At 36.9% G+C, this 18476-nt stretch overlaps 1 protein-coding gene across 1 annotated transcript in view; it reads right to left on the bottom strand.

The window, feature by feature from the left end:
- The window catches only part of TBC1D9 (TBC1 domain family member 9), a 45979-nt gene that overhangs the window by 12646 nt on the left and 14857 nt on the right, over positions 1-18476 (bottom strand). Inside the window, exons 3-13 of the mRNA XM_021526497.4 lie at positions 15397-15515; positions 13498-13726; positions 12248-12509; positions 10974-11181; positions 7991-8197; positions 6355-6525; positions 5755-5905; positions 4015-4229; positions 2460-2577; positions 1242-1527; positions 398-527 (exon numbers count right to left, since the gene is read on the bottom strand). Of these exons, the coding sequence (XP_021382172.2) occupies positions 398-527; positions 1242-1527; positions 2460-2577; positions 4015-4229; positions 5755-5905; positions 6355-6525; positions 7991-8197; positions 10974-11181; positions 12248-12509; positions 13498-13726; positions 15397-15515 (2096 nt within the window). The remainder of the gene's footprint in view (positions 1-397; positions 528-1241; positions 1528-2459; positions 2578-4014; positions 4230-5754; positions 5906-6354; positions 6526-7990; positions 8198-10973; positions 11182-12247; positions 12510-13497; positions 13727-15396; positions 15516-18476) is intronic.

Here is an 18476-nt window from a genome sequence, read left to right as displayed (position 1 = left end):
TGAATGGCAAAAGGATGAAAGGCAAAGTTTCATTGATAATAGAAAGGTCTTCTGAAATCATGCGGATTTCACTACTATTTCAGCTTGGAAAAGCACAAAAAAGCTTAAATGAGGATTAAATCCTTCCAAATTAAAAATTCAGATTTTGTTTGTAAATCACTTTTTGGCTGTGGGCTGCTCTTCTTTGAGGCCTCAGACTTCTTTATGAAAAAAGCTCCAATTAAAAGAAGAAGAAAGTCTAACTCCTCTTCCTTGCTTAATTTCAGGCTTCTCAGATGAGTCTGCATTTTTTTAATGTTCCTTCTGTTTCAAACAAAGCCAAACTAGAGCATCGAATTCCCCTGTGAAGCAGAAGTTGAGTTAGTTGGCAAATTCCTGTTAAGAAATCTTATCCTACCTCATAGGAAGACCTGATAAGCCTGAAGATATCCACCTCAGGATAAGGCTCTACATCATCACTGAGCAGGGAGTGAAGATGAGGAATGGGAGGAAGAGTGCTGTCCTTATTAGTTACACTGTCCAAATATCTGGTGGGGAAAAAAAAAAAAAAAAAAGAAATGAGAAACACAAGATAAATTTGTATGCCCTCCCTTCGAGGGTTAACAGCACAAAGGTAACATATTGATTATTGCACATAAAAGTGATCAAGCCATTCTGCAGGAAGTGTTAAGGTTATATTATGAAAAAATTCCAAAGTTCCAGAAGCACCTTGAAAACTAAACACCGCTACCAAACTCAAGAAAATTGGAGGTTACACTCAGCAGCATTAGTTCTGATGAAATTACTCAAGCAACTCCATCTATTATCATCCTGTTTCACTGAAATCTATTTGTTCAATATCCTACCTAATTCTTCTTAGCCCGACTTAGTTTATTCCCAAAACAATTTTCCTTGACATCAACATTTTTAATTAGTAACATTTAAAAGGCAGCAGGCTGAAGTAATGAAACTCATTTAATCCATTAAAATAATGAATCAAGTTAAATTTCTATATCTAGGTTTGGGAAGTTTACTTGAATGTCTTGAAAGAAGACTTTGTATCTTGTTGGCCACTTAGCATGATTTTAAAATAATATAAGGACTACCTTATGTGGATGAAAGCAGACTACTACAAGCATGTAAAAGATTTACATATATGGTACTGGTTTAAATTTAGTATTTCAACATAGAATACTAATCAGAAAAGCAAGCAAAAAAATAAATAACAAACAATCACGAAGATAATTTTCTGTAATAAATACCTTCCCAAGACTGTCATGGCTTCTCCATCATCTTTACAGTTAAGCAACTTTTCTACATTAGCTTCGAGGACAGCGAGTGCTAACTGAAATATCACCTTTATTCCTTCACAGAAGAAACAATCCACAACTACCACTGCACTTTCAAATGGCATTACACTGAGGAAAAGAGTGAGGAACCAGGACAGGGAGATGGTGGAGATTACACCCAAGTCCTGCATGCAGTCATAAAGCTGTGGAATGTAGTCACGAGCCAACTCTTCAAAGACACCCTGATCCACCAATGCTCCTGTTGAAGATAAATAAGGTTGAATTAATTCAGGAGCAACTGATATATTGCCATTTAGGGGAGGAAAAAAATTCTATGTATTCTATGTATATAAATAAAAAAATCTAACAATATTTTGCCTGGTGCTTATGCACATTTTCTCACTTTCAAATGAGTAACAGACTCCATTACACTACTGAGCTATGCATACATATAGAACTGTAGTAAGTTTTTTTCTGTTTTAATTATTCATTCCATAATAAATAAAAAAGGAGTAATTTGGCCTAGCACCAGCAGAAGTTAAATAGTGTCTTGATATTACCATTACTAATTGGAGTAAGACCTCAGCATCACCTGTTGAATGAGGCCAGGGTGACTGTGAGGGTTTAGATTTACTTCAAGACAACCCATATTATACATTCCCATGCCATAACATCAGTATTTTAACCAGGCCAGGAAGGATAATTTCTAAGGCTGAGTATCTCAAGTATTTGTGAGATATAGTATAAACAGATTCCATGATAAATTGAAGTCACTCTCTTTGACATACACAAGGAAGCTCATCTGCCAAAATCAGCTTTCTGATACTTGTGCCCTTTCACATCAGAGGCACAGGCATGAAGACTTTTACTACAAACTGCTAAAGCTCCTGTTTCCATCTTACCTTAATCAGCTAACTGGATCATTTAAAGCTCAAATTTTAACCTCACATATTTTCTTAAAAATCTACTTTACTTAATCCCACTTTAGCATGCCATCTGATCCTAAGCAGGTGATAAACTATTAACCATAACATTACCTCTTTAGGAAATTGCCTTTATTCTCCTGAGCAAGCTGTCTCGTCACTAGCATGCACAGATGCATCTACCCATATATTTGTTTCAGTACAAATAACACCAGTTAATTTGGTTAGTTTTTGTACTGTCATTTCAAAAATGTCCCCATTAGCATACCAACAACTCTTGTGTTGTAGTAGTCAGGCAGCATACGCTCACACAGAGCCACCAGCAGCCAGAAAGCTTCCTCCTCTTTTGCATAGAGGAGCAGCACTGAAGTGACAATATTCATAGCCTAAAAGAAAGGGAAATATAATTATTCAATATCTAGCACTGTATCTGGGCAGAAAAGTGGTTAGGACATTAGCTACATAACCCCCTGCAGATCCCAAACTGTTCAAGTACTCCCCTGTAAAAACAGCAGTGTTTCCCCAGTGCTCAAAGAAAGGCTTGAGAAAGCCTCAAATCACAGAAAATTGTAAAGCTTTTCTTTAGTTTTGTTATTGTCATTTCACTGGGGCTTTTTGGTGTTGTTTTTTTTTTTTGGGTCAGTTTGTTTTGTGTTGCAGATTTTTTTTTAAGAAAGCAAGATTTTTCTTCCTAATCCAATGGCTGACTCAGGTCTCCAAGCATCTGATACACTGCTACTGATATTTTGTCATAGGTGCTCTTGGGGAATCTGGGTCTGGTGCAGCCAAAACACCACCCACAGCACTAGTGATGTGCCTGAATTCTCACTGTAGCTGAACCAAATCTCAAGGTTATTAATTACTGTGACAGCTTTAGGGACCAGAACTGAAATGTCTTTCTGCTGTTTCTCTGCTAAATGATCTTTACAAATGTTGTAGCTATTACTTAGTACCACATGTGTTATTAAATAATTTATGATGGTATCTGTTAGAACTGCTTGCGTTTACTCAAGTTGCATCTGGAAGTCTTAACAGCCAGGTATTAATTAAACTTCTTAATACTAATTAATTTACATTTCTTGTTTGCAAAAGAACGTAGGAAGGCAAAAAAAAGCACAGGTGATAAACCAAAATTATATGGCAAGAGAAAGATTTAATACCAGAAACTCAAGTGACTTGAATTATGGGCATAAGAACCTCAAAACCATGCACTGGGGTCAGTATTAACACCACAGATATATGGTTGGGACTCACAGAGGTATCTCCTAGATGCTTTATTTTTTTCAGAGTGTTTGGAGGTTTTTTGCTTGGTTTTTTGCCTGTTTTCTGGTTTTGTTTCTCTTCATTGTTTTGAATGATGGCATGCCATCATTGATAGAGGAAAGGAGGTTCTGAATAAATAATTATAAGATGGACAAATAAAAATAGATAAAAAATTTAAGGCTGGACACGAAGTGCTTTGGTTTTGAGGGGAATTTTTGTTAATATTAAAATAACCTTTCTTCAGGGTCCATTGTCATTTTCTGTAGACAGCTGTTATCATCTGTCCAGTTTCTAGATCTATAAGCAGAAATTATGCTTACAGAAGTAAAAATCTCTCAATGTGTGCTGCTAATACTGCTGTTAGAGCAGGTCCTTGTGTGACATCTCTCTGACCTCGGCATTCCTGCCTCTCTGCAGCTCTGAGGTGTGAGCTCACAGCACCATCCACACCTCAGTGTGCTTCACACAGCCAAAACCCCACGTGCATGACTGAAAAAACAGGACCTCAAGGAAAGAACTGGAATTCCAGAAGCTGAAGGAGTGCAGGGTATTTCAATTACCTGACAATATCCTATGTTTGGATTTCTGAAAGCATAAGCTGTCAAGACTCTCCTTAAAGCAGCAATACCCATCTCATTCTGGAATGCAGGGTGTTCTGGAAGGGAGCGGTGCAGATCCCTTTCTATCTCTTCTGTAGCAAGATTGTATTTTCCCATTGATTTCTCTACTAGGTCCTCATAATAGCCAGGATGAGTGGTCATTTCATTAATGGCTCCTAGGAGTAGGAGAACAGTATTAAAACCAGGAGAAAATGGAAGGTTCAGCAGGTACAATATTCCAACATGATAATCTGCTCCCCTTCCATTCCAAGTATCACCAAGAACTTTGAAAGCAAATACGAAAATATTATTTCAGTAAAGGTGATTAAAAAATTAAAAAGGTTGTGCTTTGGTGATTATGCTCCCTTCCTGTCTTCTCTACAGGCATTATAAAAATGAGGTTAAAATTCCTCTCAGCCAGAACAAAACAGGTGGCATGAAGAACAAACCAACTGGGCAGTCACATGGTATCATGAGCTCCCTCTGCAGCTGGCTGTGGGTTTGGTTATCCTAAATAACTCAAAACTTGTCTCTGAGAAAGCTATTTGCCCTGAGAACAGAGTAGATTAATGTTTGGTTGCAGAGAGTATGATATGTCAGCCAAAAGCAAGACACAAAAACTCAAGAGCTCTATTCCTACTTCTGAAAATGATTCTGTCATCTTGGGCTGGGCACTCAGCCTTGGGGATACCACTACATGCTCACAGAGTTGCTATGAGATTTCACTACTGACTTTACAACTTTTTTGGAAATGAGAATCAAGTGTCAGTAGCACAAAGCAATCTACACAGAAAATATGAATATAGATACACAGTGAAAATTAGTCCAAACTAGCTGTTAATAGGACACAAAACAGAGCTCTGCATTCCTGTGCATATCTTCTGAAAACATTTTTTAGTGCACAACAGCAAAGAGAAAATGTACATGACTATGTATTACTAGGGAAGAAATAGAAAACAAACTTGAAAGCATCATTAGGTCATCAGATAAAAGGCCTTTGTGCTTATATCATAAGTGGTGTGGGTAGCTGTGGTAACTACCTTGAGGAGGGTAGAGCTAAAGAAGGCATATGGTGATAGGTTATGAAAAATGCTTGAGGTAGGATTGATTTCCATATAACTAGTAACAAAATTCTTCAACTTCAAAAAAAAAAAACAAAACAACTTTAAGTGGACACATATCTAGAGAATCCCTTATGTCACAGAAAACCAGATAAATATTTTCTCACCATTTTTTTACATAGTGGAAACACTTAATACAAACTTAGAGTAGCTTTTGTTTTATATCAACAAAAAAAGAAGATTGTGGCTCCATGCAACATGCCTAAACTTTGGAATTCCTTGCAACAGTTGCTGTGAAGGCCAAAAACTTACTTGGATCCATAAATTATTAAATAAATGGGAATTAGGCTTGCTGGTGGCTGCTGAACATCTAGAAGGTCCCTAAACTACTGACTTCTGGTTACTGAATACGAGTTCTGCTTTTTATGTATTCTTCCCTAATAGTGAGCCTGTTTGAGAAAGGGTATTTGCTGATCTGAACTGAAATGTTGTCTAAACTTGTCTGGTGCCTGCTAACAATCACAGCCTTACTTACTCCTAATATTTTCAGACACTTATCTGCACCTTTAATCACCTTTGAAATCCGTTCTTCCCTCATGCTTTGCTTATATCTCACAGACACACTCAAACAAAAACCTACCTGAAAAGAGTAGCCAAAGTTCCCCTCTCATGCTTTCTGGAATGCCCTTTAGCACAAGGTCTCTTGTTTTCTCTGTACGATACATACAGACCCCTTGGCCATATTCAGCAAAGTGAATCTTCCAGGCCTGTTCCTTCAGGAACTCCTTGGCCTAAAAGCAAAGAAAGGCAGACATAGAGATGCATCTTCTCTTTCTAACACTCTGACCCACTAAAATCTTGGGTGCTAAAAAACCTGCAATAGCCTAACCTTCCAAGTGAGCAAGAAATAACTTGGCTACAGTCTAGTTACTTTCTTAATGGGCTGCTTCCTCCCATTCCCTAGTTTCTATGCCAGTAGACCTTGCTGTTAAAAGAAGCAGTTATATTTAAGAGCCAGAATACAATCTCTCCTTGAACAACAATCAAACTTTGCTTTTATGTAGTGAAGTTATTTGTATTGGTAAAACAACATGTTCAAGCCTTTACTTCAGTGAAAAATACTTCCTCTTCTTAAATGTCTGGCAGAATGAAACTCTTCTGGGTCAGCAACATGGGTTTTAAGGCAAACATAATTTAACAGCCTTTTTAATCAGGTGGAGCACTCAGAGGTGTATTTTACCAGCTTAGGGTTGAACTCCTCAGGTGATCTGCGCCGATACATTGTCATTAAAGCTTGAGTTGCTGTTGGAATACCGTTATCATTGAGGTTGAATTGTCGCTCTCCCTCTGACTCAGAGCTCAGGCTTTTGTGAGGACTGGCAGAAATCAAACTACTTGACCTTGTAAACACCTGTAGAAAGTAGTCACAAGAAATATAGGCATAAAGATGAGCCAGTGTCTGGACTTTTTACTTCACTTTACTTCAAAATTTATACATGCTAACTGTTAACAAAAATATAAGCCAGCAGAAATTAGACCAGTGAAGAATAATGAAATATCTTCCAGTTTCTCAACAGCTCTCCTGAAACAAAACCAAATTCTAGAACTAGAATTGCTAGGATAATGTTAACCCTAAGTAGCATTGGGCAATTGAAACAGCTTCCTTGATCTGTCAACATCATAGGACTGCTAGATTGTGATTTGGAAGAAAAGTATTTTGAAATATTTCCTGACTTCTCAAAAAGCTTTGAAATTGCATCACAGTAAAATCTCATAGAGCAGTTCACGTCAAATGCCTGAAATTGCAAGTCAGTCATGCCTATCTAGATATGAAGTCATATTACAAATTGTAGCAATGCTTACAATTAATTTGTGTTTATAATTCAGCAGGTAGAATATTTAGATCCATTTACAGCAAAAGTTCCAGCACTATAAATGCCTACATGCTCTGGTATACAATAACACAGTAATTATACCTTGCCATCAACAAAGCAAGTAGAAAAGTTCTTTTAAGACACACATGGCCAACAGGCTAGGGCTCCTCAGGACAGTACTAAGGTATGGCTTAGGACAGACTGGGAATGTGAGAGCTACCTACATAATACCAAAATTATATACCACAAAAGCCTCTTCTACTATGAGATCTGAATTGGTATACTTTGCTGGGTTTAACAGAACTGATAAGGTTGTTATATGAAGCATCTGAATTTCATTCATAAAAGCTGGAATTCAACAGAAGGCTTGACATTCAAAGCACCTAAGAAAATGTATTTAATCATAACTTTTAAGAACCATTTACTTTGCACACATATATAAGGAGGTCGTTCAGAATAGGGTCATTTGATGTTTAGGACAAGGCTGGCTTTTTCCTGCAAGGTCAAATGTTCCAAAGTTCATTTGCAGTGCACATGCAAACCTGCTCAGCTCAGACATAGCTTCCAGAAGAATCAAAAAATGGGATTTAGCAGCTGAAGTCTTGAATAAAAGGAGTTTCAGGCCAACTGATAAGTTCTTCAAATTATTACAATTCCAGAATTACATTGGAGTTGGATAAGTAAATAGATATTAAAAGTACTATTCAATTAACCAGTTAATTGACTATGATACGTGCCAGCAAGATACATGGTAATTTCAGAATGTGACAGCAAGAGTTAGAGTAGGTCTTCCTCAGCAATGACAATTTCTCTTAGATTTAACATGAAAAATATAGATATCCTAACTGACAAATTTGAACACTTCAGCTCAAAGGCATTAACACAAAAGAGGGCACATTTCTGTGCCTAAAGGTTTAGCTTCACAAAAACTTAAAAGATGTTTCCTCTCTCCACACCAGTTAAATTCCTCTTCTAGAAAATTATTCATGTTCTTTAACATACCTCATCATCTGAGCTGATATAGCTTCCAGAAATATTTTTATCCAAGTATATTTTTGAAGTGGTTTGTTGCAGGAAGTCTGAGATCCTCTGTACAAGGAAGTCTCTGTCTTTCAAGTTGGCAAAGAGGAATGTCATTCTGTTTTTTGTGCTGATTGACAGTGGACTGGGCAGCACACTGGAGCTGTCTGCCTTTTCCACTATTGTCACCTAGAAGAGACAGTTGCTACAGCTTAAGATCTTTAGTTAATCAAACTGCTTGGTCTAAGAAAACATCTTAATACAAAAACCCATGCTCCTTCCACCCTTATATCAAATCACTATGGACATCCCTTTGCCAGAAAACATGGTTTGCATACAAGGGCTCACAAGACTGAAAGATAAAGGCTGAATCCCTCAAACAACTGGTTTAAATACATTTTCCATCAAAACTCCCCTGCACTACTTAGCTGATTTTCCTTAGACCATATTTTAAAACAAAATTTAATCTGTGGGATACAAATCTATCCGCTTTTTTCTAGGACTTCCAAATCCCTCTCTTGCTTCCTTACACAATCAGCACAGGCCACAGAAACCTTGGCCTACCTTTTACTGCCAATACATATGAATAAATAATTTCTGAGATGATGCTCCTGTACAACTGCACTACAGTTTCACACTGTGAAAACAGTTGCATAGTGTTATTTTAACTGCATTTTCACAGTACACAGGAACTTGCAACAAAGGGAAATTAACTCCATGTCTTCCCTTACAAGGGAAAATATCTAACCATGTAAGGTGGAGGCTTCTGTATGGCCTTCAGTTGTCAGGGAAAGAGTCACTAATCTAACTGATCTCCAACCTGTAAAAAGTACTCATACCACAATCTACTGAGTACAGGGAATGAGTTCCCTGAGGTTTTGGTAAAGCACATGAACACAAAGAAATCTCAGGGATAAGTCATACATACACTGTTGAATTACATAACAGTTGTGTGTCCTAAACATTACCAACTATTACCTTATAAACATATCAATCCTCCAAGTTTGTGCAGTTCATACATCAAACAAAACACAAATCACAATTATAAATACTTTTAACCACTGCTTTTATTACTTTAGATTATTTCTTAGGTAGTGAAAACTGACTTACTGCCTCCAGAATAGAAAGTGGGACATTTAATTTTGCTAGGACTTTGACTTTTGCTCCTTTAACGCTTTTAAAAACAGAAACCAATGGTAAGACATGAGTCCTACAATATTAATAGCTCTCTAACTAAATGGACAGGGTAACCATTTTTCATACATTCTCTTTGAAGACTTAAAGACTGCAGTGCACTGCTCAGGGACTAAGCCACTTCTCTGTTCTCCCCACTTTCTTTTATTTTTCTGTTAACTACAAATCTACTTGTTTCTTGTTAACATAAAGGACTTTATTCATAGCATATTAAAGTTAGATGAAAAGTGTTCCCTATGTCTCCTGTTCCATTTAAGAGCTCTTCTAGTGCAATCAGCACACAAGACAGGCAAGTTCTAAAGGCACAGGACAGACATTATTAAAGCAAGCTCAATTATATCTCCGCTATAATGAGAGGTGATATCCACTTATTTCCTATTCAGTAGAGATACACACATATCTGAAGTGCTTTGTCTTGGAGAGGGCACCTGCTGAAGATGCAGTGAGCAGCGCAGTCAGTCACTGAAAACCATCCTTCCCCACCATAATTTCTGAATCAATGTTTTGCTATTGTCTCATCTGTCAAAACACCTCCAGGATATTACAGAACACTGGAATTAACTTAGGGTTTAACCCAAAGATTTAATTAAATAGAAAGCTTTCCTTTAATTACTAAAGGTACTGATCAGATGTTCTGAGGACTGGCAGTACCCCCTGGTTTACTGTTCTCCTTGCTGGTGCTGAGACATGAAGCTGTTCAAACAGAAGCACTTATTCCTTCAGCAACTTCTGTCTCTTAAAGCTTTAGAGATGCCCTGAATCCCATGCTGCTGTGACTGTGGCTATCCAAAGCAGTTGCTGAATCTGCATCCAGGAAAAGAGGTCCTGTTAAATGAAGACTTTGACTGCTCCTTCACCTCTTTACCTGCAGGATTGCCATTCCCTTTGATTTTTAGATGAACAGTACAACCATAATTGAATACCTCATCCCAAATAACCAAAATTGTTGCAACAAGCTGCTGAGAAGCTGTACTTCAAAGTTTCTGAACAAGTACCCATTTTACTCTTAATGATTTGCAGGGGAAAACAGGGCCTTGAAATATTCCATGGTTCTTCAGTCAAGCCAAACTGTCTTTGGTTACTCAGCTTTGCTACTACTTCCAACACTTACCACAATTTTCCATTAACTCACAAATCAAGTCAAACATTAAAAATTCCCCAACATAATTATTTTTCATTGCATCAAGGAAACTCTTCTTATTGATGATCTGCTTTAAGTAACCAGCTTTAAATAGGGAAACACACCAATTTGAAAAATACTGACAAAATATTTTCCACATACAAGAATAAACAATTGCAAGTCTATGTGAAGAGGTAATTCAAAACTTTGGGATTATGAATCTTTTTACATCTGACAAAGGCAAATTTTATCTGACAGATTCTTTACCAGAATTTCCACTCATCAAACTAGGAAGTTTCACCCTCCACTCCTTCCTATGAGGCACAAAAAATCTAAAATTGGGCTGTAAATCAGAATACAAGTTATGAGAGAGGAAGAACTCAAAAGGGTTATGAAAACTGATGGAAAAAACTGTGTGAGTTTTATTAGCAGGAACTGTGAACTAAGATACACTCATTAAATGTTACTTAGAACACATCAATATGGCATGCTCCCAAGAGATTAAAAGGATAAAAAGAGGCTTTTCTCCAAAAAGAATAAAAAAAATAATAGTAAAAAAACTCCAACAAAATAAAAAAAATCAAAGCTAAGCTGAAATATAAGATATTGCTTTATTACTTGCCCTATAAATTTAAAAATACAAATATTTACCTCTCGAAGAGGGATAATAAGGCTGCACAAGTTCTCTTCTTTACTAGTAAAGCAAATGTAGTTTGTAGAAACAAACATCTGACCCAAAATATGCATTTTGTTGAAAGGAGTCCAAAGAGTACAGTCTGTGTGTCCATCTAATTTCTCATCCTTGGGAAGTCGGAACAATGCACGGTATCTCTCGCTCTTTGCTCTGGCATCAAGATCCCTGAAAAAACCCACAGGAAGATTTTCTTGGTTTAAGGAATAAAAAATACATTTTACGATTTTATGCAAATCATCGCAATGTATAACTCAGCTAAGCAAGGAGTGTACAGAAAAGTTAGAAATAATTTGCATATAGTGGAGACATATTCTTCACTTTTGGACGGTTCTAAAACTACATGAAAAGAAAAGGCTGCCATGAATGACTCGGACATTCATCCTTACTTCTCAGAGGGGAAAGACTGAGTGAGCTTTTCATATTCAGCTGTACTTTCTGAGAATATATACAGTGAATCCACTTTTTGTTAACAATAATTAAAAAATGCTTATTTGAGGCTTTTTTATTAACATTATGGAATCCTTAGAGTTTGGTGACAATTTAAAGACTTAGACTTGATAATGCATTCAGTGCAAAGCACTCAACAATAAGGACTAACAGACATGATATAATGCATGTCACATATCACTAAATCATGAGAAACATAAACAAGCACTGTCTATAAGTCTGTATGGTACACTAAAATGAATGACATACAGAGGAAAAATGAAAGTGAAACTAATAAGCTGTAGTGTGATATAAAAGAAGAAATTAGAATTTTATGTCAATTTTTGTATCACTTTTACCTAAACTATATTCCAGATAGAATGAATAATCTAGATTCTAATTTCTCAATACCAGTGATAAGACCAAGTATGAATGCTAATCACAGTTCTTAATTACACATTAATCACTTTCCCACCCTCCCATACAGACATAAAATGGCCTTACAACAGATACCAAAATGTGGCCAGTGTCAGGAGATACACTAAAGAGCTTCTGAACAAATGAGCATTTGGCTCAAGAAAGTTTATTTTTGCAACATGCTTGCATTCAAATGTTTTCCATTTCCTATTTCAACAAGATACCAAGTAATTACATTTAAATAATTATTCATATTTTGCCACTGTTGGAATCAATCATTCCTTTTGGAGTAACAGTAAATGGCTGCAACATTAGAAAACTTTTGGACAAAATCCTACAAGTAAAAGGACTGAGGAGGAACAGATGAGTAAGAGCCAATGCTACCTACCGTTTTAGAGCAGATACTTTTTTGGGGGATTTCTTTTTCAGTTTGGGTAATGACCTGTCTTGTTCAAATCCTTCATTGTCCAAAAGCTGTCGCATAGCTATATTGGCAAGCTGTTCCATTAGTTTAAATGTCTCACTGATATTAAGGAATACTGAGAAGAAATGTTCACTTGACCTCGTGCTCACTTTGATCATATCAGGGAAGAGCAGTGTAGCATTTTTCTCAAGCTGAGTGATATCAACCCAACGGATAACTAACTTTGCTGAACAGGAGCAAACAAAAAAACAAGATTCAGTATAAAAATGAGCATATTCAGGAGCTTTTAGCTTTCTCTTCCTATAAAATGCATTCAACTGACTTGTTCTAGCATCCTGAAAAGTTGGGTGCACAGCATAAACAGATCAAGTTTGTACAAACAAACCACTATCACCTGACAAACAGGAGATTAAAGAGTTTAAATATCATTTACTTTATTTACAGAATACCACAAGCATTACAAAGCTAAGTAAGTTAACATGAGTTATCACTGTCAGTGCACTTGCTCAGACTCTGATGTCCTCTTTTCCTCTGTAAGCAAAGAAATACAGTCAAAGCACATCAGACAGGCTTGTGTTATTTTTATACAGTAAAAAGTTTCAAATATAACAGCCAAGACAGAACCTTAGCTTTTCTCCCAACACCAATACAGGTGGTGTCTTTAAAGCAGAGGGTAAATCCCAGGACTGATCCATTGCCCATAACCAAATACTGCTTATTTGTTCACCTCCATAGTGCTTTGAATTAACTCCCTGTAGAGCAGACTGATTGCATCCAAAATATGGATGCAGTTCTTTATTCTGGGTCTCCTCTGAAACCTTTCTGACGTTCTGGTGTTGAACAAATGTAGATGTGTCATTTAAGGTTGCAAAGTGTGCCAGACTAGTACTTGAGGATTGTGTAAGAACAGAAGAGAAAGCCAGAACTGGTGTGATCTTGTCCCTGTTTCCTTTTGGGCATAGCTCCTGAGGTGAACCATGTCCCTAAGAAATGCCAAGTACCATTTTACAGAGAACTACTTTGATAAAGACCAAACAAACAAGGGAACAAGCACACAGTTAAGCAGTGTGACAAATCAGGGAATTGTTCCCTGCTTCTCTTTTCTTCAGTAGTGTCTTTGTACCCTCAGTGATCAGTACATGAAAAGTAACAACCTACAGGAGATTTCCTAACCATTTTTAGATGCACAAATTACCATTCGACTGAAAACATACCTTCCCTGCCCATGAGAAAAGAGTAAAAGCAAAGGTGATTAATGCTGAGATACACCCAGCCCTGACGGGGAACCTTCCCTTTCCAGTAACTGCAGGAGTAGTAGTTCACTAATTTCTCTTCCTCTGGCATCCCAAACAGCTTGTGAAATTTCACTATGGCTTCCTTGAATTTTTCTGTGTCATCATCCTCTTTGATGCCATTGATCTTGTTGTACTCAGCAATGATGCCCTGGCAGGGAATAAAAAAAAGGGACACATCCTGTTAGTAGCAATGGGCTATCAGATATCCTAATTCCCACTGCTATCCATGCCACAGGGCACAACGGTTATTGCAATGCCAAGGAAGTCGTTCAGTGAGCTCTTGTTCTTCTGCTCACTCTTTGGCTTATGTAGTTATTTACTTTATTTCAGGCTTACTCCCTACTGTGCCTAAGTCAAAAGCAACCAAACACCAACCACTTGCCAGTACCTTGTTTTAAATTAACCAGCCTAACTCAAATACTTTTAACAGCCCTGTGAAGCACTTCCGTTCTGCAGTATTTTCCTCTTCCCTCCTGGGGAAACAAACATAGGATTTCACATGAAATTTTTCTGAAGGGAAGGAAAAAAGGAAAGTTTGTTCTTTAGGGAAAATTTTATATTACTTCTATCACCCCTCTTACTGGGGGAGAAAAGGAACTACTGTTCTTTAGCAAAAATTATATATTACATCTATAACCCCTCTTATTGGACCTTGAGCACAGAAGAGCAAAAAGTGGGGGGTGGAGGGGCAGAAAGAAATAAAAAAAAAAATCTTAAATTAGATATACTAATAGGATGGAAACAAAATTCCCACTTTCAGGTGCAGATGACCCTCATGAAATTTGAAGAGGCAACAGGTGAAAAAATGTTTTTGGCTATTTTTAAAAACTATGGTTCCTTCTGTTCTATACTGAAGCTCTGTTTTATTTGCTTATTTTCCCAATCTTCTTTACAATAATCTCTCTTGTCTTTTATATAAAAGTTATAAAATTTTTGCCTTTTTTGTGACTTTTTGCCTTCAACTTGCTCCATATTTACATGAAGAGCAGAGTATAAGATAGAGAACTATTCACATATAGTATTCATCCAACTCTAAGAAGTAACAATTTCCTTAAGGATTATATTTTGAAACACAGACGTCTTCACGTATGAGATATTCCTATGATCATCTGTAGCACTCATACCTGATTCACTGGGGAAACACAAGAAACTGTGGGATTCATAAGAGAGCTGATTTACTATAGGAAATGTTAAAAGAGAAATCAGACAAATCCAACACTTTGAACATGCACCAGTAAATACATCAAATTTTCTTACAATTGTTGAACAAAGTATGTATTTTTAGATAATTCTTAGTACAAAAAAATACTTTTTGCCAGTATAGTTATCTGACCTATGAAGAGAAAAAGAAATTCTGAGAAAACCAACACTCCCACTCTCCACTAAGCAAACAAATCAATGAACCAGCAACCCTTAACACCTATATGAAGTGTCAATACTACAAGATTTAACTACACAGAAGAGGGGAGGAGACATTATGAGTGCATTAAAAAAATAAAATTAAGCCTTGCAATGGAAAAACAGTTGCACAAACAACTCTCAAAGTTTAAGACAGTGCAATTAATTTTAGAACTTACAATGCCTTAAGACTTGTCTACATATTTATATGGGTTTCTTAAAAAAATCACACTGCTGTAAGCTATGTGCACTATTCCCAGTTTCCCTGAGTTTTACACACGTGTTGCTACTTAACAGCTGGTAGTCCTTCAAAAAGGCAGAGCAGCCTGGGGACTACTCCAATTTGTTTCATATTCACATCACTTTTCTTTCCCCAGTCATATTTATCATTAACAACATTTGTAGTAATTAATACACTACCTGTATTTTTCCTCTGACAAATGTATTTATGTCATTCTCATTTTCAAAGATTGAAAGAGTTTGCAACAAATTCTGTTCCAGCCATTCCCAGTGTTCAGTGATTTCCTTCCTCGAGCAACCTATATAAAAACAAACAAACCAACCAAAAGTCACAAAATAAATAATTCACCAGTGCCAATGTCCTTTTAATCACAAACAAAAAACTCTAAGAAAACTTTCCAGTAAGTGGAGATGCAGTATTTCACTGGATGCTGTCCTTCTGAAAATTCCAAAATTTTCTTCCATTTGTATTTAATTTAACAGCTCCAATGAAGGCAACAGAATGCAACATTCTGTGCAACTTCCAGGGGAATGTCACAATTCTGGCTGTAGTACAGATTCTTAAATCATGTTACAGAACAGCCTACGTATGTAATCCATATTTCAGAACCACAAGTGATCGCCACTGCTGCTTCTCCTTAAAACTATGGGATGCAACCAGACCTTTCTAGAACTCAGGAGGTGGTCTGAACACAATTTTATCTCTTCTTGGCTTTTACACCACTGCAAAAAGCAATGATGAAATGCATGAGCTATGTATATAAAATTAAACTGTCATAATAAAAATTGCTTAGCTTGTAAGAGCAGTTACAAGGAGTGCAGACACACTATCATGATGAACTATTTCTTAAAGCTGTCTCTTTCTGGTTTGTGGTTCATCAATTATTTTTCATCACTTCTTCTGAAACTGCTTTGGTTGATTATTCCCAACTCATAACAATACATCTCTTCTTTTCCCCACTGCTTTTTGTCTTCATTACCTCACTGTTTACTCTCCCAGTCTCCCCTGCAGCAGATCACACAATCAGCCCAAAACCTACACCCCAGTTCTCAACGAATCATCATGACAGGCTAGGTCTTTCCCATTGCTTTGTTCAGGACTCAAATACATACCTGTTGCAATGTTTTAAACTACAGGTTATTTTTATTGCTGTTTTTAGCTATCTTAGCATATTAAAAGTATCCACCATTATACCAACATTGGCCTTTTAGGTAAATTAAGCAGTAACTCAGATTCTCAGAAAAGAGGAAGAAACCAACTTTAACAGCTAAAACACTGAACTTCAAAATACAAAGCCCTCAAGACTGGCAGGAAATAAAAATGAAAATAGCTACAACATAGCAACTTGCATGAAAATGCATATCATTACCATTGCCACAAAAAAATCTACAGCAGTTCTATACCTGAAAAACACACAAAGCCACTGTAAGAAGAACTGATTTAACAGGTGGTGAAGGATCTAAAAAAGTTCATTTCCAAACAGAATTTAGATATCACACCATTTTCACCTTAAACTGAGCATAGCACACTGGGGGGACACTGGCACGGGACACAGAAGTGCTACTACAATATGAAAGGCTGATTGTGTACAGCATTTTGCATTCCTAGACCATCAATTGTTCTTGAAAAGTAAGTAACAATTCTCCTGTATAATTCAATAGACAGAACTCAAAGCTGCACTGGAGAAAGGGCTGTTAACAAGACTTCTCTCCAGAGCTATAAGGTTTCAGATTCACCAGCTAGAATCCTCACACAGCCTAGATCAGTAGAGTTAATATCCAAGAAAATTCACATCCAAATCTGTCTAAACAATTTAGAGCAGACAAACCCCCCGGATTACTTTCATCTTCAGAATACTCTTGCACCGAGCAAGACCAAATGTCATATACGAATCATGAAACAACAATATTTCTTTGAGTCACTCTGTATAGCTATTTACTGAAGATGGAGATTATTTCTTTATTGAAGGCAGAGAAAAAGACAAATTTCTGTAAAAACAGATGACAAGTACCAAGGAACAGGCAGTCTACCCTGAGAGAACAGGGAGGGACAATGCAGGACAAATGAGAATTGCTTAGCTAAAGGCAGCCAAGGCCCTAAGTAACCTGTATAATTTTAACAACCCTTGATCAGTTCAGAAGGAATTGCTTTAGTTGCAAATTCATAAAATAACCACAGCACAGAGCCTTAGGGAACACTGGGCTGCTCAGCTTCAAGGTTGCATAGATCAATTATTTGCTCTCTGTAAAATTTTACCTCCCTGAAAGAACCACACTATTCCACACAAGTGGCAAGACTATGCCAATGCAGTCTTTTAATTTAGCCAAAACAACTAAGCCATCAACCAGGTATTAGGAGACTAAACATTTAAGAAACACTCCACAAAATAGAACCACAGATATATACATTAATTACATAAGCAATTTCAATTAGGGCTAAGATTCATAATTGAATAGCTTAAATGAAGACGGACTACTGTACTTCTACAAAATCCACAATATCTTTCCCAGAAGAAAAGCAAAATTCTCATTATTCAGCAGCACCATAAATTTCTACACATATGGTATATTTATTTATTTTGGGGCTATAACTCATAACTCTTCCTTCCATTTTATACCCCTGCTTATCTTGAGGACATACTGTAGGTAAGACTGATGCTCAATGCTGCGGCAACAGACAAAGCTTATTCTCAAGCTCCTCCTTACAAAGAACATTTGAAAAACCCAGGCTGGATAATTTCATTGGTCTCTACGCCCCTTCAGGTTCTGACCAGTGAAATGCCTGCAGCCTTAGGAGAGATGTGTTTGGGTGAGGCCCCTGTCAGTAAAGCCAGGGGCTGGTTAATTCACACAGTATTAGCCAGCCTGTGGCAACAGCTGTACACTGACATCTGGATGAAAATAAATAAACGTACACGTAGGTACTTTTACTATTCTTTCTTTTCTGAGATCCATGGAAAGCTGACATGCATTACTTATGGTGACAGCAGAGTAGATGACAGTAAAAAGCTGTTAAATGTAGATTTGTACCTTCATAATACCCACAGCTTTGTTAATATCTGGCTTTTCTATTAGCTGCCACCAAAGGTAAATTATGTTATATGAATTTTAAAATCTTCAGGGAGTTGGTACTAAAGGGTGTAGCGGGGGAAAAGGTTGTTTGAACTGATGCCTTCTTTCAGGTCTGGTACGATCAGAAATATTTATAAATACTTGTACTAATAAGAGCTATAAGCAAAACGTCCTGTTGGATTCAGAAG

This window comes from Lonchura striata, chromosome 4 (assembly GCF_050655825.1).
Source record: "Lonchura striata isolate lonStrDom1 chromosome 4, ASM5065582v1, whole genome shotgun sequence".
NCBI lineage: Eukaryota > Metazoa > Chordata > Aves > Passeriformes > Estrildidae > Lonchura > Lonchura striata.
The sequence above is the reverse complement of the archived record's forward strand: the minus strand, read 5'-3'. Positions and strand labels throughout refer to the sequence as shown.